Source organism: Archocentrus centrarchus, chromosome 17 (genome assembly GCF_007364275.1).
Source record: "Archocentrus centrarchus isolate MPI-CPG fArcCen1 chromosome 17, fArcCen1, whole genome shotgun sequence".
Classification (NCBI taxonomy): domain Eukaryota; kingdom Metazoa; phylum Chordata; class Actinopteri; order Cichliformes; family Cichlidae; genus Archocentrus; species Archocentrus centrarchus.
Window position 1 is genome coordinate 1914095 of NC_044362.1, and position 24561 is coordinate 1938655.

At 46.6% G+C, this 24561-nt stretch overlaps 1 protein-coding gene across 1 annotated transcript in view; it reads right to left on the bottom strand.

Annotated features, from left to right (window-relative positions):
- Positions 1–494: 494 nt before the first annotated feature.
- Positions 495–24561, bottom strand: part of pex5lb (peroxisomal biogenesis factor 5-like b) — a 41279-nt gene continuing 17212 nt past the window's right edge. Inside the window, exons 2-13 of the mRNA XM_030751040.1 lie at positions 22681–22795; positions 20888–21106; positions 18499–18619; positions 17985–18072; positions 17368–17466; positions 10426–10545; positions 9282–9425; positions 8745–8815; positions 4788–5000; positions 4401–4566; positions 4068–4225; positions 495–3981 (exon numbers count right to left, since the gene is read on the bottom strand). Coding sequence (XP_030606900.1) covers positions 3783–3981; positions 4068–4225; positions 4401–4566; positions 4788–5000; positions 8745–8815; positions 9282–9425; positions 10426–10545; positions 17368–17466; positions 17985–18072; positions 18499–18619; positions 20888–21106; positions 22681–22795 — 1713 coding nt within the window. The 3' untranslated portion in view covers positions 495–3782. The remainder of the gene's footprint in view (positions 3982–4067; positions 4226–4400; positions 4567–4787; positions 5001–8744; positions 8816–9281; positions 9426–10425; positions 10546–17367; positions 17467–17984; positions 18073–18498; positions 18620–20887; positions 21107–22680; positions 22796–24561) is intronic.

A 24561-nucleotide genomic window follows, 5' to 3' on the forward strand; every position in this document is an offset into this window, starting at 1 on the left:
CCTTGCGATCAACCGCTAGCTAGAACACTACACACACAAAACGCACCATCCGCATCCTCTCAACGTTTACTATGTTCATGTGTGCAGATCACTTATTCATGGACTTATAAAATACAAGACTTCTATGACATAACTTACCGACTGTCTTTAAATGGGACAGGAGGAGGGGAGGTGAAGGAGCACAGGGGCGCCTAATCAGCGCAGCGCCTGTTATTGATCATGTCATATGCACAGCTGTTAAATACAGAAAATGCAACAAGAGAAATATTTTTCCACATCGTTTTGGCGCCCCCCTCGTGTGTGGCGCCCCTACGCATTGCATATAGTGCATACCCCCTTTTTGCGCCACTGGGTACATCTGTAGAAGCCGACAATCCAGGAGAAGACCGCATCTGTGCTGCAGTCCAGCTGTCATTGATAATTTAAAATAATAAAGTTCCTTTAAGGTTTAGCCTAACCTTCACTAATATTCCTGCATTGAACACACAGAGTCGTTTTGTTTTTCTGTATCACCTGTTTAATTTCTAAAATATCAGTTTTCATGTGGTTACTGCCTGTACAGTCATTTACACCAGGATTCATAGGAAGCTGCGAGGAGGAAGATTCACACTCTGCATCGTCACGCCGATCGACAAGAGCAGGAGCGCCTGCTGAAGTTTATGAATCTTCCCTTTAAACCCGAAGCTTCCAAACATTTGAACAGCAGCTCAGATGGTTCAGCAGACGGAAAGCTCAGCTTTCAGGCCCCTCTTCTGTGGAACCAGCTCCCAGTTTGGATTCAGGAGACAGACACCCTCTCTAGTTATTTTTTGGCCGCAGCGGCTTTATTGACAGTAGAGAGTGACATACATGGTCACCCGCTCTTCCACTGAGCCACCCAGGCGTCCCACCTTTTCCATTTTTAAGATTAGTCTTAGAACTTTCTTGTTTGGTAAAACTTTTAGTTAGGGCTGGATCAGGTGACCCTGAACCCGCCGTTAGTTATGCTGCTATAGGCCTAGGCTGCTGGAGGGGGGGACTGAAATCTTCCCTGCTTCCCTTTCGTCAGTTTGTTTGGATCTTTTTCATATTCATGCTTTTTCTTTTAATATTTTACTGCTTTTATTCCCGGTTTGATTTCCCGTGCATTTGATTTCTGTAAATTGTGAAACTTTTCAGGTTTCTGAGTTCATGGAATCAGCTGAATAATTTAAAAGGAAATTAGAACAATTTATAAAAAATTAAAAAAAAGAGTAAGAACACTGAATTATTAAAGAATTAAATATTAGTTGCACCAGTCTGACAAGATGCAAAAAGCTGGTTAAAGCTGGTCCTCTATATGAAAAATATAAACTCTAAAAGGCTTTTTGCCTCTAACTGCGATACAACTCGTGGTTTTTGGCTCAAAACTCCAGCTGAGTGACGGCGCTCTGAAACAGGAAGAGGACGCTCCTCTGTGATACACGAGCATCTTCAGGATCCAAACAGTGAGATTATTTTTTAACGTTTCGACTGCTGTCCCTGAATCGATGGGCACAAACCGAACAGCGTTCAGCCTGCTGATCTCTGAGCTGCTGCTGAAGAAAATCGCTCCAAACGAGCGAACGTTATCAGAGGATCAGCTGCTGCAGGTTTTCAAACTGAAACCAGAAAAGACTCACCTGAGAGCCAGCCACAGGAAGGAAGTGACAGAGCATAAACACAACTTTTCAGAATAAAACTAAACACAGAAACAATAACGTTAAAAAAAAACATCAGTTTCAGACTATAACATGATGACAAATCGCCCAATCACAGGCACCTCCTGCAGGCAGAGACCGTACAAGCAGCAGTTGTAAACTGGATGATGAGCACCACCTCCAGGTGATGCATGGGGCAGGTTTATTCTGAAGCTGCATCAGTAAGATATCCCCTAACACTTGCTGCTCCATCATCTTTAGGCCTCGTTTACATTAGAAATTAATTGATTTAAAGAAAAGCTGCTGCAGTACCAGCTGTTGCTTGCAGGAGGCGACACACAGATGAGAGTTTCTACCTTTTCATGTTGCCCTGAAAGGAGGCGGAGACTCTTTTACACCCATATCTGCTGCTGTTTTATGGCTTTAAACAGTTAAAGGTAACAAAGTGAAGAAGCATGTTGGAAAAGAGTATTTAAAGGGGACCTGTTCTGCTTTTCCTCGTGTCAGCAGCTCCATGGTTTGGATTACTCACTAGGAAAAATTCCTGATCCTAGGCTTCATGTTCACACTGAGCATTTCCAGGACACTGTGAGTTTCTAAAAACTGAGCTTAAATACGTGCTGCACATGAACAGAGCTGATAAAAAGCTGAAAAAGACAAGTATATGCAGTAAATAATGAGTCTCATCCAACGCAGAAGACATGATAGCAGAGGACATGATAGCAGAGGACATGATAGCAGAGGACATGAGCATGTCCAGCAGGGGGCGACTCCCCCGGCTGATTGTATAGAAGTCTAAGAAGAAGTCAGCCTCCTGCTCAGCTCATCTCTCAAAGCAAGGTGGCTCTGACACAAAGACAGGATGTAGGTTCATGGATGTACCAGGATGGACAGGATTAGAAATGAGTCCATCAGAGGGACGGCTCAGAGTCAGAGAGACGTGCAGAGGAAGGAGTGGATATGTTGGACAAAGGATGCTGAAGATGGAGCTGCCAGGCAGGAGGAAAAGAGGAAGACCACAGAGAAGATTCATGAATGTAGTGAGGGAGGACGTGCAGAGGGTTGGTGTGACAGGAGGATGCTGGGATAGGGGCAGATGGAGGCAGATGATCTGCTGTGGAGACCCATAAAGGAAGCAGCTGAAAGAAGAAGGTCCCATTAGGGTCAGAAAAGAGCAGAAAGTGGGGGAGGGCTGAGGGCGGGGCTACCATGAGTGTGATAACCACAATGCTGAAAAAGTTCAGCTTGAAGCTCAAAAAGAGGGTCTCACGGTGGCTTCTTCAATCCTTTAAATCATAGATGGAAGTCACTGGCTGTCAGCATAGACGCTCCGCCCACCTGATGTTCAAACATTCTTTTTACGAGGGGCAGCCAATCAAAGGAACGTTGTGTTAAAGTGGGAGGAGCTAACACAGCTTGTTTCAGATAAAAGATGAACTGCGCAGCTGCATCGAGGCTCAGTATTAGACAAAGATTATTTTGAACTGTGAATGATGCAAAGCTGCTCTGAGCAAACAGATGGAGCAGAACAGGTCCACTCTTCCTCTGATAACTTCCTCCTCCTCTTCATCACTCACCTCTCTGAGCTCCAACAGTGAAGCATCAATTTTTAAATCTGTCTTTTAAAGTTTGAGTAAAACTGACTGATGCACAGAGAAAATCCAGCTTACAGCAGGTTTACAGAGACAGCAGGTGAACTCAGGTGACCTCTGCAAGTGAGGAGGATGAAGAGGAGTTGAATTCAATCAGACTTCACGTTAAAGGTGAGAAAATGCTTGACCTGATCAGGTTTCAGCAGCTGTTTGTGCATCTGGCTGCATTAGAAGCCTCTGCCTGTTGCAGTGATGTGGGCGTGTAGTTCAGGGTAGGACTTCTTAAATGAAGACGTTTTAAACTCATGCGATACGCTTTGATGGCTTTAAGGCCTGAATTTAAGCATTTTAAAGGAGCCGCAGATGCCCAGAGAAAACAGGGCAGCAATCGCCGTCGCGCTGAGACTACAGAGCTACAAACAGGAAGCTAAAGGGCTGTGCTGTTACATTGTGGAGGATCTTTCTTCGTCTTTGGTTTTAAACCCGGTCCTGTGGCTCTGGGAGCAACGCTCCGCCCTCCCCGGACTCGCAGTCAGACGTCGCTCATGTCGAAGGCCCTCATCAGCAGGTCCAGGTCCCCCATATTGGCGGCCTGGAACAGCTCTGGGCGGTCCATCATGGAGATAGCAATTCGCAGGGCAGCCCAGATGTTAGCAGACATCTGCTGCTGGCTGCAGCGCTGACTCCGCCTCTGCTGGTTCAGAGCAGTCAGGAAGTTACTGACCGCCTCCCTGCAGGACCAGGACCAGGGTTACAGAAATATACCACTACAGTACGACCTATTTGTGTGAGGTCAGAGGTCAGTGCTGGGTGTTACCTGTGAGCTCCCAGGTTGATGCAGCTGATTCCCAGGTTGTATCTGGAGCGGATGAATCCGGGCTGCAGCTCCAGAGCTCTTGTGTACGCTTCCACCGCCTCCTCACTGCGGTTTCCATTCGCAAGCGTGGCTCCCAGCCGGTTCCACAGCAGGTAGTCCTGCAGAGGGAAAAGTCTGACATCATCATGACATCATCACTGTTTATGCTGACAGACCAAAGCTCCAACAAGTTCACGCAGACAATAGTTGGGTTTCCTCCGAGGACTTCGAGGGTTGCTGTTTTCTTTTGTTTCTCTGTGAGTGTGTGTGTGTGTGTGTGTGTGTGTGTGTTACCTGTGGTCTGACAGACAGTGCTGCACTGAAAGCCTCCACCGCTTTGTCAAAGTCTGAGCTGAGGTTGAAGAGGACTCCCAGACCGGTCTGCAGGTCTGGATCCACACAATCCAGATTCAGCAGAGCCGCATCCTGGAAGAGGAGCAGCACGTCCTGCAGCTCAGACCTGGGCGTGGGCGCACACACACACACACACACACACACACACACACACACACACACACACACACACCTGATCTTTATCTGCTTCAGAGATGGAGTCTCTTACAGTTTAAAGTTGACTCCCACAGTGCACTGCTCTTAGTACCATCCAATCAGAAAGGTTGAAGGGGATTTTGTTCTCATTGGTGGAGAGATTTAGAAGAACCTGCAGATTGTAGGTCATACCTGGCCGGTGTGGAGGAGCGGGGGCCCCTGCGTGGCATGGCTGGGGAGCCCTGTAGTGAGCTCCCGCTCTCCTGGACCAGGTGTTTGTATCGGGGGTTGTGGCGGATCCAGCGGCGCAGCGCGTCACAGGCCTCCCGCTGCATGCCTGTGTTGGTGAAGCTGACAGCGAGTGCCATGAGGGCCGGCAGGTTGTTGGGGCGGAGCTCCAGGCACCTACAGCAGGTGAAGCAGATTAGCTGCAGCTAACTTTTAGCATGACAGATCCACAGACGACGCCATAACCTTCCTCCTCCATAAGACCCTTTCCCACGTGGACACTGGTAAAGGGAACTATGTGAGAGTGCTGTTTGTAGATTACAGCTCAGCATTCAACACCATAGTTCCCTCCAGGCTGGTCTCTAAGCTGCTGGACCTGGGCCTGGGCCCATCCCTGTGCAGGTGGGTTTACAGCTTCCTGACCAGCAGACCACAGGTGGTCACCTCACCCCCCCCCTCACCCTCAACACCGGATCCCCCCAGGGCTGTGTGCTCAGCCCTCTGCTGTACTCGCTGTACACCTGTGACTGCGAGGCTACATCAGAGTCCAACGTCATCATAAAGTTTGCTGACGACACTGCTGTTGTGGGACTGATCGCCCACAATGAAGAGCCCGCCTACAGGAGAGAGGTCTCCTGCCTGGAGAACTGCTGCCGGGAGAACCACCCTCTGCTTAATGTCAGCAAAACGAAAGAGCTCATTGTGGACTTCAGCAGGAAGCAGCAGAGGGACTACCATCCACTTCTCATCAGTGGTGCTGAGGTGGAATGAATGGACACTTTCAAGTACCTGGGAATGACCATCTCATGGGACCTGTCCTGGACTCATCACATTAACATCACTGTGAAGAAGGCCAGACAGCGTCTCTACCTCCTCAGGCGGCTGAGAGACTTCAAGCTCCCACTCAAGGTGCTCAGGAACTTTTACACCTGCACCATCGAGAGCATCATGCGTGGGAGCATCACCACCTGGATGGGAAACTGCACCAAGCAGGACTTCATGGCCCTGAAAAGGGTGGTTCGGTCAGCTGAACGGACCATCAGAGCCACCCTCCCCAACCTGCAGGACATTTACACCAAGCAGTGCAAGTGTGATGTACGGCTGTGCGGGACATGGAGAATGGACCCACAATGCAGGGCTCCGAAGGCAAACTGAACTTAGCTTTATTGCTTATACTTCAAAACACACACACACACACACAAGGAGCACTTTAACAAAAGCTAACTGACAGGTAGACAGGAACGCTAGCACAAAAGCCACACTGTCCATAAAGGAGCACGCGACAAAGAACAAAGGCAAAATGCGAACAATACATACACGAGACAACAAGAGACAGCTGGAGAGACCAGATGGACGAAATCACATTAATGAGGCAGGAAGCAAAACTCAACATGACACACAAGGAACAGGAGGCTAGGAAAATAAAACAGGAAGTAAACAGGGAAACAGAAATGCAAACTTGACAACGAGGGGAGGCGGGCACATAAGACAACACAAAAGGAGGAACTAAATGTGATAATCATACAAAGGACTGAAAAGCAAAACCAAGGTTAACAAAGCAACAAAACCTCAAATGACCACAAACTCAAAAATCCTGGGAATGGTCAACATTGCTAAGAGCAAATGCTTCCCTGTTAACACTTCATCTGATAACCTCTTGTAATCTGATATCACTTTTAAACTGAGTACCTCCGGGTTCAGATATCTGGGGGTTTAACTAGGACCTGGAAGTGCCTCCCCTACGCTAACTTTTCTCCATTATTGGCTGAGGTCAAAGTAGACTTTATAAGATGGAGTTCCCTTCTCTTATCCTTCTTTGGAAGGATTAATGTTATTAAGATTAAGATTAATGTTATTAAGATTAAGTTCTACCCAAGTTTTTGTTCCTGTTCCAGTGCCTGCCTGTTTTTCTTTAACCCAGCCATTCTTTAAATCAATTAATGTAATAACATCAGAATTTTTATGGAAATGTAAAGTACCCAGAATTCACAGGACAGTACTGGAAAGATGCAAGTTCCAGTTCAGAAAACACTTTAGGTTCACATCAGCCTCACCTCTTACTCCTCTGCTTAAAAAACCACTTGTTCCAGCCAGCATTTTCTGACCTGACCTTTACTCAGTGGCACAGTAAGGGAATCAAATGTTTCAGAGATCTCTACATGCATGGCACTTTTTGCACCTTTGCAGACCTTACAAGGGAATATGCCTCTCATGTTTTTCCATATTTTCAAGTGAGGAACTGTGCTAAATCCCTGTTTCCAAACTTCCCTCAACTCAATGAATCAAATCTGGATGATCTTCTCAAACTAGACCCGAAACAGCAATCACTCATCTCTAAAATTTCATCCTATGATGCTCATCACACTACAAGGATTAAAGACACTTGGGAGCGAGAGCTGGGTCTGACTCTGGCTGATGGCTGGTGGGATTCGCCCGTAAGCACCATCCACAAGACCTCCATATGTGCTCGTCTGACGCTTATTCAGTTCAAAGTTCTTTTTAGATGCCATTATTCTAAGGCTAAATTGTCAAAGATATGTCCAGACTCTGTGGATATTTGTGACCAGTGTGGTGGTTCTCCCGGTCACCTCACACACGCTCTTCTCCTGTCCAGCTCTAGTAGATGTCTGGCAGGCTTATTTAGATACAGTGTCTGAAGTGTTCTCTGAATCTGCTGATGTCTCTCCGCATGTAGCAGTCTTTGGTCTGCCTGTTAATTATTCCCAGTACTCAGTGTTACAATCGGAGGTCATTGCATTTACATCTCTAACAGCTAGACGCCACTTGCTTTTGCACTGGAGGTCGGCCCAAACCCCCCCCCCCCCCCCCCCTCCACTGCACACTGGATTAATGAAGTTATGTCATTTCTGAAAATAGAGAAACCTGGATACTCAAGATGTGGCTCACCAAACCAATTTAATTGTAACTGACAAGGTTTCCTGGACTTTTTTGCACCGGCTTGAAGCCAGTCCGGTACCCACCCCCTCACACCCCCCCCCCCACTCCCGTCCCAATCCTCCTTCCCTTGTCTTTAGTTTTATTGTACATTAATTACATTCCCTTTATAAAATTTGAATCCCCACGATTTCTGATTGTTGAGTATCATTTTATTATTGTTCAGTAGTTGATCTTGTTTTGATTTTCATTTTATCTTTCGTATATGTTTCTTTTTTCTTTTTTTGTTTGTTTTATTTTTTATTACTGTGGGTGCGTGTGCTTTAAAAAGATAAGAGAAAGAAAGAAAAAAAGAAAGAAAGAAAGAAAGAAAGAAAAAAAGAAAGAAAGAAAGAAAGAAAGAAAGAAAGAAAGAAAGAAAGAAAGAGAAAATTTAAAGCTCCTGATGAAGCATGCGCAGGTACGTGTCTTGCACATTGTATTTTTATGTCTTTGATTTATTAAAAATTATTAAACAGAAAAATCCTGGGTCCAAGACCAGGACAGCAGGTTAACGGCTATGAAGATCCTGAAACAGCTCAGCCACCCTGGACACTCTCTCTTCTCCCTGGATCCCATCAGGCCAGTAATGCTGACCTGATGGGAGCAGTTTATACTCATTTATATCCACAAGCCATCCGTCTGCTCAACTCTGAGCCCTAAAATGCACTATTATGCACAATGTAAATTATTATATTCTGTATAGTGTGAAGTACTTATTTATATATTCTATTTATTATTGGATGCAGGTACAAAATACATTTCACTGTGCACTGTTCTGTGTATAACTGTGCATGTGACAAATAAACACTAAGCTTATCTCATGTCAGTGCCGACTTTATGAAGACCATTAACCTGACAGGAAGTGAACACATGAAGCCTTAAATTATCCAGTTCAGAGAGGATTAATTATAAAGCCAATAATAATGAATAAATTAGGAAGAGGACGTGCAGCCGGATGTTCTCCAGCATGAATGCAGGTCTGACCTCTGCAGCGACACGATGGCGGCCTGTTCGTTCTCATTCTCGGCCTGAGTCATTCCCAGAAGTTGCCAGGCCTGAAAACACATGAAGAAGAGAAACTATGTGAAAAACATGACGTGCAGCCCCACAGTCGCTGGTTACTCACAGATTTGAGCCTCAACAGAAATAAAAACCAAAGAAGATGACAGCAAGAGAGGCTGAGACTCCAGAGATGGATTAAAATACAACCTTCACGTGATGCAATTACCTGGTGGCTTCCCCCCAGTCACAGCACCACAATCTACTTGTTAACATAACCAAAGTCCAACACAGTGAGTTGGCTGACAAACTCCAAACCTGCCACAGTAAGAGTGTTTCTGGGGTCTAGTTTCCTAATTCCAGGACCCTCTGCAAAACTGTTTCTGTCAGGAGCAGAACTCCAGGACTGAGAATTCCAGGTTTTCCGGGACAAACAGAGATTATTGAAACATTATTCAGGGACAGTTTGCTGCTGCAGACCCGACTGCCCGAGATTATTAACAGCTGGATATATCGTCTCACCTCTGAGTCCTGTGGGTCCTGTAAGATGGCGGCCTCCAGCAGCAGCACGGCAGCGTTCAGGTCTCCCTCCCGAGCTTTCTCCTGACCCTCAGCGAAGGCGTTGGGCCAGTCTCTGTACGGGTTGTTGGTATTGAAATAGTAACCCTGCAGCAGACATATGAGAGCAGACTGAGTTTAGCTGGATCACTCAGAGGTTTGAGGATGTGTGAACTCGGATTCTCCTGCAGGTTTTAATGCTTGTGGTGCTGAGTACAGTAAGGCTTTGGTGAATCCCAGCACTTCCTGTGAGCGTCCAGTCACAATCAGTGTTTAACTGATGATTAATAATAAATTACCATAATAATTGAGCCCATGCAAGTACCAGTGACGCTTGCATTGCTGCAGACCTGCGAGCTGCACTTTCTGGGCCAGCATATTAACACGCGCCCCTCTAACATTTCACTTTCCTGCCTGTCGTTTTATTGAAAACACTTTCCCAGCATGCACTGAGGCAGTTATTAATAATGTCGGATTACTGCTGTGATGGATGTTTGGCAGCTTTAATCTGCAGCTTTAATCTGCAGCTGGCCTGAGATCAGATGTGGGCACCTCGGTAATCCTACGCTAATTCCTCCGCTCAGGTGTTACATCACCATGGCGATGGAGGTGATGCCGACACGTTATCAGACATCCGCTCACACATGCGGAACACGTCGCAGATGTTTGCTGCCATTTTCTTCTTCGCTGGTTTTCCTTCAGCTTTGATTCAGAAGGAAAACTTTCAGCTGGAGCCGCGGCTCCTTCACTGATGTCAGAGCCCGTCAAGAAACAGCCTCAGAGCATTTAAACAGAAATGATTAAGAAGATATCCACCATTAATTCAAGTCTACTGAACTGAATCAGCCACAATATTAAAAACCGTCAGCCTCCACCACCCCCCCCCCCCCCCCCCCCCCCCCAAACCCCCCAAGCCTCCACCCCTGAGCTGGTGTGGAGGCTGGACACAGGATGTGTGTCTGTGGATGTCACATTAGTGAGTCTCTCCAAAGCTGCAGTAAAATGTTTCATGTCTGACTTCATGCTGATGAGTTTAGTACATATTTAATAGTTTCTTTCTATTAAAAAAAAAAACAAAAACAGGCTTCATTGTTTGTTCTGAGCTCACCTTCTCTGCAGGTGAGACGGTGGGCGGGATTGGCCGCTGGTCCTCAGAGTCCTCCAGCCAGTTCCTCCGAGCGAGCTCCTCCCACTCTGCCTGCATCTTGTCCCAGAACTCGGTGTCTGACTGTCACACAGCAAACAGACAATAAAAACTAAATCTATAAATTGGCCTAAAACCACCAAATCAAAAATAAATGACTCCAGCCTCCTCCTCCAGCTCTTCCAGGGAGATACAGAAGCTTTTGAAGCCAGCCAAGAGACATAACTTCTCCAGTGTGTCCTGGGTCTGTCTCAGGGCCTCCTCCTTGTAGGAACATTGTAATCAGACTCTCGAACCACTTCAACTATCTCATTTTGATGTGGATGAGTAACAGTGCTACTCTGAGCTCCTCATCCTATCTCTAGGGAACAGGTCAGCCCACCCTTCAGAGGAAGCTCATCTCTGATGCTTGTATCCACAAACTCATTCTTTTGGTCTCTAACCCAGAGCTCTTGATCACAGGTAAGGGCAGGAACAGATCGACCTATAAATCAACAGCCTCGCTTTAATGCTCAGCTCTCTCTTCTCCACAACAGACTGATACAGTGTGAACATCACTGCAGGCACTGCACCAATCAATGTGTGTCCTGCTCCCTCCTCCCCTCAACTGTGACCTAAACCCTGAGGTACTTAAACTCATCCCCAACAGGGGACTAGAAGACTACAAGTACCTTGGGATCCCACCGGCAAATGGGAATCATGAAGAGGCCGCTAGGAAAGCTGCAACTGCCAAGTATCTGCAAAGAGTAAGTCCTGAAGAGTCAGCTGAATGGAAAGAACAAGATCTGGGCCATCAACACCTACGCCCTGCCAGTCATCAGATACCCTGCTGGGATAATAAGCCGGCCAAAGGAGGAGATAGAAGCCACTGATGTCAGGACAAGAAAGCTCCTCACCATGGATGGAGTGTTTCACCCCAAATCCAGCACCCTGAGACTGTACGCTAAGCGGAAGGAAGGTGGCCAAGGACGAGTGAGTGTCAGAACCACTATCCTAGATGAAACAACAAAAGATCCATGAATACATCAGGAAGAAGACAACAATTGATGTGCTTAGTGAGTACCTCAGGCAGCAGAAACCTGAGAAAGAAGAGGAGGAAGAACAGGAACCATCATGGAAGGACAGGCCTCTGCACGGCATTTACCACCGGCAGATAGAAGAAGTCGCTGATGTAGCAAAATCCCACAATGGCTGGACAAAGCTGGACTGACAGACAGCACAGAGACACTAATCATGGCAGCACAGGAACAAGCTCTGAGCACAAGATCGATAGAGGCTGGGGTCTACCACACAAGGCAAGACCCCAGGTGCAGGCTATGCAGAGATGCCCCTGAGACAATCCAGCACCTAACAGCAGGGTGCAAGATGCTAGCAGGCAGGGCATACATAACCAAGTGGCCGGCAGAGTATACAGAAACATCTGTGCCGAGTATGACCTGGAAGTCCCGAGGTCAAACTGGGATACACCTCCAAGGGTGGTCAAGAATAACAGAGCTAAGATCCTGTGGGACTTCTAAATAAAATACAGGCAGACGAACTGAAATGAATTAAAATGAGACGAAAATGCTTGGCGGGGACGAAATCCAATCAGAACTTATTTAATTTTGTGACAGGGCGGGACAAGTTAGGAAAACATCCAATCAAACGCACAGTTGTGCAAATTTGCTCTAAACCCGGGAAGGACAAACTAGCCTGTGATTTGTCTTTACTTCCAATAGAACTAAGTTATGTAAACAGGGAGAAACAGAAGAGCCGATCTATGGACACATTTGTCCTTTGATACCGTGACAAACAAAACGATGTGTAAACCATGTGGGACGACTATCTCGGGTAAAAACACGACAACATCTGCAAACCAGTCACCCGGATCTCCATGAAAAGGTCAGCATTTTAATGTCACGCAGGGTAAAGTGTTTTTCCCAGTTTGTGTTTAGAGAAAATCTCCACACCGCGGTGGATTAGCCTTTATAATCTCAGTCCTGAACACTGCCCTGTACCTTTCAGAGCATCCTGCTGTAAAACACTCGGATTATCTCAGTGAGGTGGTGTTAATGATCAGGTGTGTGGGAAGCAGGTGAAATGCTAATGTTAATATTATTAATAATATTCCATAACTTTTAAAAAATTTTAATTTTGTGTAAGTGTGTATAATGACTAATTCAAGGGAAGTGAAGAAAAAGCATTTACATTTTACACCCTTTATATTTTAGTCGACTAAATCGACTGTAGATTCAGTCGACTATATTCTTACGATAATTCATCGACTAAAACTAAAACTATTCAGATGAATAAATTATGACTAAAACAAAATCAAAATTTGCTGTCAAAATTAACACTGATCAGCTGAAGGCTTTTCAGGGAGCTTTTAGGACAGCCTGATAATAATGAATGACAATAGTCCAGCCTAGAAGTAATAAATGCATGAATTAGCTTTTCAGCATCACTCTGAGAAAGGATGTTTCTATTTTAGAAATATTGATCCTAAATTCTTGATGAAGACTTTTGCTAATTAGCAGCGGTGAGGTGACCTGAGGTGTGATGATCACAGAGAGATGAGGTTTTAGATATTTCATCAATATAAATATTGGAGTCCCGCTGTCGTGAACATGATGTGATGTTAAAAGTTAGCAGGTTAATTCTGATTTTTTTATTGCCTTTAAGAATAAAATCAATAAAATCATAATGTGCCAAATTCTCATTATTTCAGGTAGCTTCAGGTTCGGAGTGTTGCCTCCAAACACTTTCCAAACTATCCATCCTTACCCTCCATGGATCTAATATATTCGGTTCTCAATATCCAAAATATACACACTCATTCTGAATAGTTGTTCTCATATCTGGAGTAAAGCCAAGGCAGGATGGGAGGGAGAAGTCTGTGAAACGATATCAGAAGATACCTGGAAAAATATTAAACAGCGTACACACACGTCTTCCTTCTGTATCAGACATGGCTTGACTCAATTTAAGGTTGTCCACAGATTGCATTACTCCAGTGACAGGCTGTCTAAATTGTACCCTGATGTTGCTTCACATTGTCCTAGATGTCAGTATTCACCTGTCAGCTTAGGACGTGTGTTTTGGTCACGTCCTTGTACGGTTTCTGGGCTTCAGTCTTCCAATCACTCTCAGCAATACCTGTTGAAATACTGCAGCCTAACCCTTTAACATCTATCTCTGGCATAGTTGGGGTTGAGCTGAACTTCTCCTGCTCCCATAGAAGTGCAATCGCTTATGCTTGACTGCAGGCCCGCCGTCTGATATTGTTCAACTGAAGGGGAAGAACCCCCCTGCCTACATATATTGGATTAGGGAGGTGATGTTGGGATTGGACCTAAAAAAAACACTTAGGTATACAATATGTGGGTTGGAGGATAAATATGACAAAACTTGGTCACAGTTCATAACTCACATCAGGAGCCTGCCCTTTGCCTGTCTTTGAGTGATGTCCTGGTGCCTTTAATGCCAAGACTGTCATTGGTGCTATGATCATAGTGGTCAAGATTAGTTTGAGTCTTTATTTTTATTTATTTTTAATTTTTGTGCTTTTCATTTTATTTATTTATTTATTTTGTCATTTTGCTGGTGCCTTTTTGATGTGTGTGTGTGTGTGTGTGTGTGTGTGTGTGTGTGTGTGTGTGTGTGTGTGTGTGTGTGTGTGTGTGTGTGTGTGTGTGTGTGTGTGTGTGTGCGCTTATGGGGATGGCACTTGGACGGGAGATGGGGGGTTTACAACGTGTAAGAAATACTTAACTACTGAAGTCAATGTTTTTAATATGCAAAAATGATAAAGTTGTAAAAAAAGAATAAAATCAATAACTATCATCTGTGTGTTATTCAGAGGCTGTTTACTGTATGTTGCAGAATGGTGGGTTACAGTAATGTGTGCAGAGCAGCTGTGGTATTTATGCTCACAGGCAGGTCAAAGGTCACACTTTAAATGTAAGCTGATGATGTTCTTTGGTATCGCATGCTAAATTCCTCTTTTATACTACAGAGAGCGCTTTGGAAAGCAGCCATGACGGCTCAAAGGACACAGCAGCAGCACAGCTCAGCCAATCACATGCAAGCTCACGGTACAGGTGAGCCCACAGGTTACTGCGAGGTCAAACACTTTCGCCACTTTAACCCCTGAATGAGAACGACGCACGCCGTCATTATTCACGCTCATTGAATCGTGTCTGAACTCACCTTAAAGAGAACTGACTGAGTGTGACCTGAAACCTGATGGGCTCCCCGCCCGCCTCGCTGCAGGCATTTCTGTTGTGAGTCTGATGCTGCCTGACCAACAGATGAATACCAGCAGCCTCATTTGCATAATAAACTAGAAATCCATAAGTAAAAGAATTAAAACAGACAGAAATAGGCAGCAAATGCAAAGAGACAATAATACAGAAATAAACCAATAAAGAGAAAAGTGAGATAAATGGGGAGATTCTCCACATTATGAGAGTCTTAGTCCTGTTTTTACAGATCACAGGTAGATATTTAGTGTTGTCTGTGCTGAGTCTCATTCAGAGTGCAACATCCTATAAATACTGGATCAGGACCTTCAACAGCTTCCATCATTAAAGACTCACAAAATCAGCTCCCAGCTCAGTCTTGGGCCACGAATATAAAAGCTGCATCTCTCTGTGCTGTTTGTCGGACCGGAGCATCTCTAGCCGCTGTAAACATCAGTGCTGTCAGAGCCAATCAGCTTCAAAGAGGAGGCGGCGCAGCAGAAACCGACAGCGCGGCCGTTAGCATGTGGAGCGTCCCGCAGGAGGGACGTCAGTGTCACCGCAGGACAAAAAGCTGAGCTGCTCTTAGTCTGGATGATGGAAGATTCAACACTGTGAATGCAAACAATGTCCTAAGATGAATGCTTTTAACTTCACTCAGACCTGTTTGAGACATTTTGTTACAAGCACTGAGTTATCTGTGCTTTCTGCTGCACTGTGGAGGTCACCACGAGCGAGGCTCCCACCAAACTGCTTCTTTCAGGGCTGTTGTTCAGCTGTTCAGATGCTCCTGCAACTGTGTGGCATGTGACACAACTTAAGGCTGTTAATGCTACAGCCACAGTAGGGAAAACAGTGGTTGCAGACTGCAGCATGACCAGAATAACTGCCATCATGTGCATTGAAAGACGGGGATCAGCCCTGCGACCGCTCGCAGTCAGCTGCGGTCTTCAAAGCTTTTCTTTGGTGCGTCGGTCACTAAATGTGAAAAGAGTGAAGGAGAGCGGCCAGAGTGAAAGGGAAGGTTTACTGAATGCTAGTGAGACCTGCTGTGATGGATGGTTTGGAGATGGTGGCTCTGACTCAAAGACAGGATGCAGGTTCATGGATGTATCAGGATGGATGGGATTAGTAATGAGGGCACCAGAGGGACGGCTCAGAGCCAGAGAGACGTGCAGAGGGTTGGGGTGACAGAGGAGGATGCTGGGATGGGGGAGATGGAGGCAGATGATCTGCTGTTGTGACCCCTAAAGGGAGCAGCCAAAGAAGAAGAATTCAGTGCATTCACATTCATTGTTCCCAGTTACGAGGAGGTTTTTCCTGTTCTGTGACTGAGCTGGAATTCTGTAACTGATCTTTTTTATTCCAACTACAGTCTGCACACATGTCAGAAGTGGTAATAATTTTATGGCTTTCCTACATGGGTGGCACCCCCCAAGAAACAAACGGCAGCGGCACCGTGTCTCACCTGCATGTATGGAGCTCACACATGTACACACATGATGCACAACAGAGCCTCCAAACCTTAAACCCAACAGGAAGTCCCTTATTCTGAATTTCTGTGTAATTTTGTGGCCATTTTTCAAAACATGACTTCAAAGAAAAGTTTTGCTTGTCTTTTGACTTTTTCTATGAAACACAATCCACACCTCCACCCACCCCTGAATAACCTCGCTATCACTGTGAGGAACAGCTTACTTTCACTCCATAGTTTCCCCCCCCGGTCAGCCACGTCCTCCTACAGGAGCTTTATGTCCCACCGCTGGGCCCCGCACTTAAGGTTGAGACCCAATCTAAAGACATCTGCAATGTTAAACACTGTGTCTGTTGGCCAGTTAATTCTGAGGTTTCGCCCTGAGACACTAAAAGGACTGGAGCGCCCCGACCCGCACCAGGCTGTGAGGTCACGCTGCTCTGAGGGGAAACGTCGAAGGCCTCAGCTGATGTTTCTTCTTCTTTTTTAGCTTTTATCAGCGATTCAGAGCACTCCTGTTTCAGTAAGCAGCTCACCACGTCTGCCCTCTGACCGCACACCAGTGCGTCGGAGCTTCGCTGACCTCTGCGTGCTTTTGAACAGCTGCAGCCAAATTCAGAAGCTGTGACGAGGAAGAGCATTTAATCAGCGCCTCGTCAATCTGAGACACCGTGATTGGTTCAGTGAGCCGAGCTGACAGGATTGAAGAGCAGAGCGGCAGAAAGTCATCGACACGCTGCCTCGAAATTAAATATCTGACAGAGAAAATCTGCACTTTAATCACCGGGAGGTTAGTCCGCCTCAGTACCTGCAGAGTCCCACTAAAAATCATCATCATCATCACACCATCATCATCCTCAGCCTCAGTGGAAACGGACTCACTAACAAACCTGGACGTACAAGTACGAGCATGTTAGCACTTCCAGGACCACATGTGCTGATGAAGCTGCAGCTGAAACTCCAGCTGGGTCTGACGAAGTTCAGCATCAGACATGAAAACTGATCTGAGCACACCTGAGGATGCTCAGGTGACAGGAAGCATGGATCTGTTTCTGAACATCAGATAAACGCTGAGCTGCAAACACGAGGACGAACAGCTGAGAGTTTCTTACTGTCAGCAGATCAGAAGAGGAGACGCTGAGACGGAGTTAGTGTGAAGACTTTGTTCTTGACTTTTGTGAGAAGAGGACATTTTTGTCAGCGTGTTTTTACCTCGACAGCAGCCTTCGCTCTGACAAACTCGTCCTCCAGAGACTCGTTTCTGACCAGCAGAGAGCGAGTCCGTCTGCGCTGTCTGGATGGCCCACAGTCCTGAAAGCACACACACACACACACACACACACACACACACACACACACGGAAAGGTCAGCCAGCAGCCGTCAGCATGAAGGAAAACAAACCAACGCACGCCAAAAAACTTGTGAACAAAGTCAAAGCTGTATCTAAAAAACTTCTCAACTAACCTCCAGCTGTCTGCAGACAACACTCCTTTCTCCCAGGCTCCCTGAACTGACACTGTCACTACAGATGGCAGGCACATCTGGGCCTGATCTCAGTTACTTTTGGCACTTACTGCTCAGAGAGCTGGCATGTAGGCTAGACATGGTTCAGCAGCCATGAGGTTTTTACAGCAGGATTAGGTGGACTGACTTACAGCATGTGGGCCGCCTCAGGGCCAAAAATCACCATCTGACTCTGGATTCATTCTTTTCCAGGGCAGAACAAGCATGCATATTTCTGACTGATAGGTTTTATTCTGACACTGGATAGTAGTGCAGTATTTGGAGTAGTACGTGCAGCAGTCCTGCAGTACGAGTCAGCAGCTGACCTGTGTTGAAGAAATGAAGTCGAGATCGTCGAAGCTGCGGATGTCGAAGTTGTTCTTCGTCAGTGGATCGGTTTTGAACTCGGCAGACCTGAAGAAGAACAGCACAGTGTTAACGGGGACCTGCTGTTCCTTATTTTCTGCCACTTCAGGTGAGCCAGAAGCTCCAGCTGCTGTTTTCCACTCTTGGATCTGTATGATGTCAAAGAGAGGAGATATCCTTCTGTCGATATCTCAGGTACAGAAACCCCGCCCACCGACCTACAGGTGGTTCAAAGTGGGAGGAGCTACAGCAGCTTGTTTCAGTGATGATGAGCTGTGAGACGGAAGCCCAGTGTGAGACAGATTAGCTGTGAATCATGCAAAGCTAAAGTTTGAATTTAAATAAATGCTGGAAGTTTTATCGATGGCGGCGTCTCCGCTCGCAGAAAAGAGACTTTGTGCTGCTAGCTGCTGAATCTAATGTGAAGAGTGATGATGAGGAGGATGAGCTCGGTGTGAGTGAAGCTCTCATTACCACAGCAGTTCACTGGACGAGTGATGGGAGGTGCATCTCTTCTCGTATCTCCTCCTCCGTCCCCCGTCCTCCACGTCTAGGCTCACCTCGTCCCATTTGTCCAAAGGAGACGACAGACTGACTGCAAACACAGCAACAACACAACACCTGAACTCACAGCAGTCTGACAGCTGCAGCTGTTCCAGATGTTTCAGGTTCAAAGGAGGAGGTCAGCAAAAGAGCAGGCACAAAGCTCCCCCCCCCCCCGAAGCATGATGAGGCTTTCAGTGGCTTTAAATGCAAACACGAGCAAAAAGAATTCATTTCTGTGGGTGTGTGCTGGATTCCTCTGAGAGCGTTTACTGCTATCATTATATATGATACAACATCATTGTTCTTACAAAGAGCCATACATCATCCATCAGCAGTATCAACACAGTTCTGTATTTGCTTTAAACATCTCCACCCAAACACCAGCTTCATCATTTTCATCTTTCCATCATCATAAAGCAGAAGCACCCTTTTTCCTTTTATATTAAACATATTCATATGGATACAAACCCTCCCACAGGCTGAGCTGCTCCCTCTCAGGTCTGTGTGTGCGATCATCACTGATGAAAGTGACATTTTTAAGCTTCAGGCACTAAAAACACACATTTATAAAATGGAAAGTGCAGCTGCAGCCGGGTGTTAAAGGTAAACAGGAAGTCCGACGCTCATCGCAGTAAAAGCTCAGATTAAAGTCGCTTTTTCTCACGACTCGTGACTTCAGAGCTTTTAATGAAATGAAGCAGTGAAAAACAAAGCGATGAGGGCCTGAGTGAGCATTTATGGAGCTTTAGTTCATTTTAGATCAGAGGCAGCGCTGCTTTAGTTTAATGTGACTGATTTGATTGGATTTATTCATTAGCAGCAGACTAAAAACCAGTGGGCACAGTAAGCTGCTGCTCTGTGGATGTTTGACACCACCTGAGACACTGAAACGTACCTGCAGGTTCAGGCTACACAAATGCAGCCTTCAGGCTTAAAAACTGCACCTCTGGGTAACTCTGAGAACCTCTGAGGGCAAAAACAGGCTCATACTGTGAGCTGCTCAGCAGTGAAAGTTCAGAACTATCCTCCTGATTTTAAAGGTCCAGCATGAGGAGATACACACACACACACACACACACACACACACACACACACACACACACACACACACACACACACACACACACACAGTTTTTCAGCCTTTGGTTTGTTTGTGTTTGTGACTCCAGCTCAATACCTGCAGAAATAATGACAAAGCTGCAGCAGTTTTTCTTCATATTCTGTCGATTTGGAAGCTTTTACGACACAAAAATGACTTTCTTGGGCCACAGCAGACCAGCAGCAGACACATTCGAGCTTGTGATGTTACTCTTCAGCAGCATTTCACATCTTTTTAGTCGCATCTTTAAAAACCATCTTCAGTACAGCTCCTCCCCACTGTCACAGTCTGAACTGCGACCTCTGACCTCGGCACTCTCAGAACCAGATGTTGCTGCAGTTGCGGATGACAGCGCGCACTTTCAGTAATAAATCCAACTACATGTTGTAATCAGCTTTTCTCGCAGGGCTTCTTTGAATCGGGATTGCGTGCAGTTCTGCTGTGGAGCATCAATCAGAAGCAGGCTGAAGCAGACCTAACACGCCTCTGCTGACTCGCCCTCTCGTCTGATAAAAATCACTTTTCTTTCTCCTAATAATTTCAGGTCCTGAACGTGGTGAGGCAAAGACCACGAGTGAGCAGAGTGATGGGTTCATTTATGGTTCAGCACCTGGATCAGTGTGAGAAGCTTTCAGTGTGCAGGAGGAGCAAATCCAGACCCGAGGAGCTCCAAAGAAACACAGAGAGAGTTCTTCGTGAAAGTTCTGGTTTGAACCAAATGTGAATGCTTTGGTTAAAGGCTTTAATCAACAGACTGAATTAAAGCGCTTCGGCAGAGACGAGCCGGCCAAACATCCTAAACGCTAAATCCAAAGACGGCGAGCGCTGATGAAGCTGAACGGCTCATCTGAATACTCAGTTTACTCATGTTGACTCTGAAAATACCTGAGACATACAGTATGGCCAAAAACAGATGAAACTGTGGAGGACGGGTTTCATTTTTTTGGTCACTCGGATGATTCTCTTCTATTCTGTACAGGTCACCAGCCTGTCGCAGGGCCAACACACAGAGACGGACGACCATTCACATCTTTGGGCAATTTAGAATCAGATTTAATCCAATCAGTGTTAACTGCTGAGCTTTGTCCAAACTCGAATCAGATCAGATGACCGTGGTTGGATTCTCAGTCTAAATGTAGTAACACAGAGCAGAGGCTGCAGCAGCGTGCAGGCAGAGCTGCTCCTCGCTTCATTATCAGGCAGCTCCCTGTGACTCACCTGAGTCCAGTGAGATTCTCTCAGGTGTTCTGGGACTAGCAGGCAGGTGTTCCACCTGCACCTGGATCAGCTCCGTCTCCTCGGGTTTGACTCGGCGTCGGGGACTCTTCGAGCTGCCCTTCCTCCTCAGAGGGCTCCTCTTCCTCCGGTCCTTGTTGCCCCCCCCGCTGCTCTCCCCCAGCTCGCTGAGGTCCACCAGATCCAGAGCTGTGGACAGAACTGCAGACAGTGGGACAGGTGGACCCGTTAAACCTAACCAGTAACAGTTCAGTGTGTCTGTGGGAGACCTCAACTGGAGGTCTGCCTCAAGTTAACCTGAAAATCCAGATTCAACCTCCATCTGAGAGAAACTCACGTGGCCAGAGAGGCTTTCCTGTTATTTAATTATTCTCATCATAAACAACAAGCAAAATACCAGAAACACATGGCTCAGTGATTCATGATGGTTAAACTCCTCTCCAATCTCAGACCATTTGAGGGTCTGCTCAGTTCACAGTGAGGTCAATTTGGTCATCAGAAGGTGAGTGCAGTGCTGCATGTGGATACCCACCTGCCCTCCTCTTCCATCAAAAATCTGCTTGTGTCCTTCTTTGTGTTTTTATGGACAGAATTTGTAGGGGGGTGAGAGTAGAGCCACTGCTGCTCCTCCTTCCACAGAGACCTCCTACGTGAGGTGTTTGATGCATGTCCAGCTGGGACTGAGACCCTGGGCCAGCCCCGGGACACGCTGGAGAGGTCATGTCTCTCTGTTTACCACAGGGTCCCCAGAGAAGAGCTGGAGTAGGTGGCTGGGAGGAGAGGGAGGCCTCGTGATGGCTGCAGCTGTCTGTGTCCACACTCAGCAGGGAGTATAATCTAGGCTTTGACTGTAAAGTTAAGCTACCTAACCACCAAATGAGCGCCCAGCCCATCATCTTACAGCGGGTTTGGGAGCTTCAGCAGGTTCAGCAGCAGCGTTTCTCCCTTTGCTTCTTTAGAGTTCAGCCCTGTGCTCGTTGCTGCACTCACACACTAATAAAGTTTGAATGGATTCTCTCAGTGTGGCAAAGACTAGGGCCCGCTGCTGCCGTGTCACAGCTCAATAATCAATAACAGAATAAGTGGACAAAATGTTTGACTCTCTGTGACCTTTAAGCGTCTCTCTCTGAAGCCCTGATCCTGCAGTCTGATCCGGTCTGCAGATGAAATTTCAGCTGTGGCTCCTCTTCCTGACATGTGGACAGTTTTTATGTAAATACAGAAACAAGCAGCACAGCAGCCCGAGAGCTTAATGAATGTGAGGAGGAGGACGGAGCAGACAGGAGGACAGAGGAGGTCAGAGGTGCTAATTAATGGCCGGTGTACCTGCTGAGTCGGAGGTGACAGATGGTTAGCAGAGGAGGAAGGAGGACGGCCAAGGACGGAAAGTTAGAGGAGGGCAGGAAAAGAGAGGAGAACAAAGAGGTTTGGGAGAAAACAGAGGAAAGGGGGAGATGAAGAGGAGACAAAGGGACAGGAAGTTAAAGAGTCAGAGAGAACGTGCAGGACGAGGTGGGGGGGGGCAGGTTTCTGTCCTTCTGCCTTTTCACAGCTCAGAGTCAAAATTGGAAAATGATAACAGAACAGAAACAGGACAGAAATTAATAAAACATGAATAATTTGATCAATAATGTTTTCCATGTGTTCCTCCTCAGATGTCTGAATAAAAGACATCTAACTTCCTGAGCAGGAGGAGGAGGAGGAGGACCCCGCTGAGCTGTGGAAGACGAGGGGAGGGGAAGGACGGGAGGAGGCGATAATTAGAGGGAGTCTACCTGCTGTGTTAGAGGTGAGCGGTCGGGCGGAGGGGGCGTCGCTCCGGCTCTCCAACAGGAAGTCATCGATGGAGGGGCTCAGCAGGGGCCGGCTCTCCTGCTGCTCCCCGACCAGCTGGAGGGCAGAAACACCCAGTTAGACCAGACTGAAGAGGAGGAACGAATAAAAGCGTTTCACAGCAACCGACCTCTGACTTAACAGGTGATGCATTAGAATCTGTACTCTGCTGCTCCTGGGAAAATAAAAATCACACCAAAGCTGCTCACTGCCAGAAAAAACAGGGCTGCACTCAACAATCAACCCTTCAGGCACCTGTTTCTTTCAGATGCAGAAATATCGACCATGCACCCGCCCACCCGAACAGCAGTCGCCTTTCAGAGCAGCTGAGCGAGCAGCTCTTGGCTGCAGGAGCCTAAAGTCACGATGCAAGCGTCTTTATCAACAGACTGGCAGGTTTTTGGAAAGTTATGACGGATGTTTTTTTAAATGAATGCATCCGTGCACGTCACTCAGAGTGAAAGAACAAAGCAGCAGGAGGCTGAACCCCGTTCGTGGGTCCTGAAGTGAATCGGATTAAATGAAGCTGGTGAAAAACGGCTGCAGAGGCAGAAATAAGCAGAACGTGCCTGTCACATTATAAAAGCATAATGTGGCAACTGGTCCAAAGGTAATGAATGTTTCTAAATGAAGCACAAGCATGTAATCCTCCTCAAATTCATTTCATGTATAGTTAAAAGCCGCAGCATCGTTGTGTGGCGGCGGCGAAGCCTCTTCAGAGCAGCAGTGATACAAATGAATTCTTAAATCCATTCATGTTCACAGCTGCCGCTGATTCCACCGTTACAATCCCTTTAAATGTTTCATTCATCGAGCTGCTGCTGCTGAGGGGGCCGAACCAAAAAGAGAGCTCTGGAAACAGCCCACAAACTTTCAGACCCTCCAAAGACATCGCCAAACTCCAAGAAATTTAACCTCACACACACACACACGTGCACTTCAGTGTGTTTCAGTGGACCTGGATTTCAGCAGAGATTTTCTAGTGGTGTTATCAAACCTTCAACGCTGCCTGGGTTTGCATGTCAGTGCAGCATCAGCAGTCAGGGAGGTGCTGTAGGGGGTCAGAGGGAGCTGAGCCTGAAGGCAAAGCCCTCATCTGGTCCTGAGCTTTGGGAGAGGCTGGAAGAACTGGATCCTAATCTGATGGGAGTCTGGACTCTGTTAGAGACTTCCAGAGGAGCTCGGAGTTGAGCTGCTGCGTCTTTGTGTTGAAACACTGCTGAAGAATCCAGAAAAACAGCTGGATGGATGGATGGACAGACTGCTGAACAGCCCTCTCCTGTGGCCACCAGCTCTGAGGCATTCTGGGAAATGAAGGACAAAGCACAGGCTTTAATTCCGTGTCCGATGCCAGATTTATCCTGATCACAGATCAGTGTATGCACCTTGCTAATCCTAATCCACAGCGCTGTGTGCGCCCACATGTTAGCTGGAATACGCTCGTGTTTAATCCTGTGAAGAGAACAGCAGCACCGCTGCCCAGAGTCCCACTGAGGAGGAAAACCAGCGGTCACAGAGAGGAGGGTCACTTCAAAATAAAAGACCTAACAAAGGAAACGAGAATATGAAACAGAAGCTGGAGATGAACGCAGCGTGGATCCAGAACACTTCATAAATCCAGAATGAGATGGGAGGGATTTGGGAATAAGAGGAAGTTATCCGGAGATGAGCTGGATTCAACGTTCATAAGAGACGAATCTTTATCATCACACACCAGATTTACTGAACACACCGCTGTGTGCGACCAGCAAAGACACACACTGACAGTTTCCCGTTTCAGCGTTTACGATCTTCATTTTCTTTGTCAATGTGTTTTATTACAT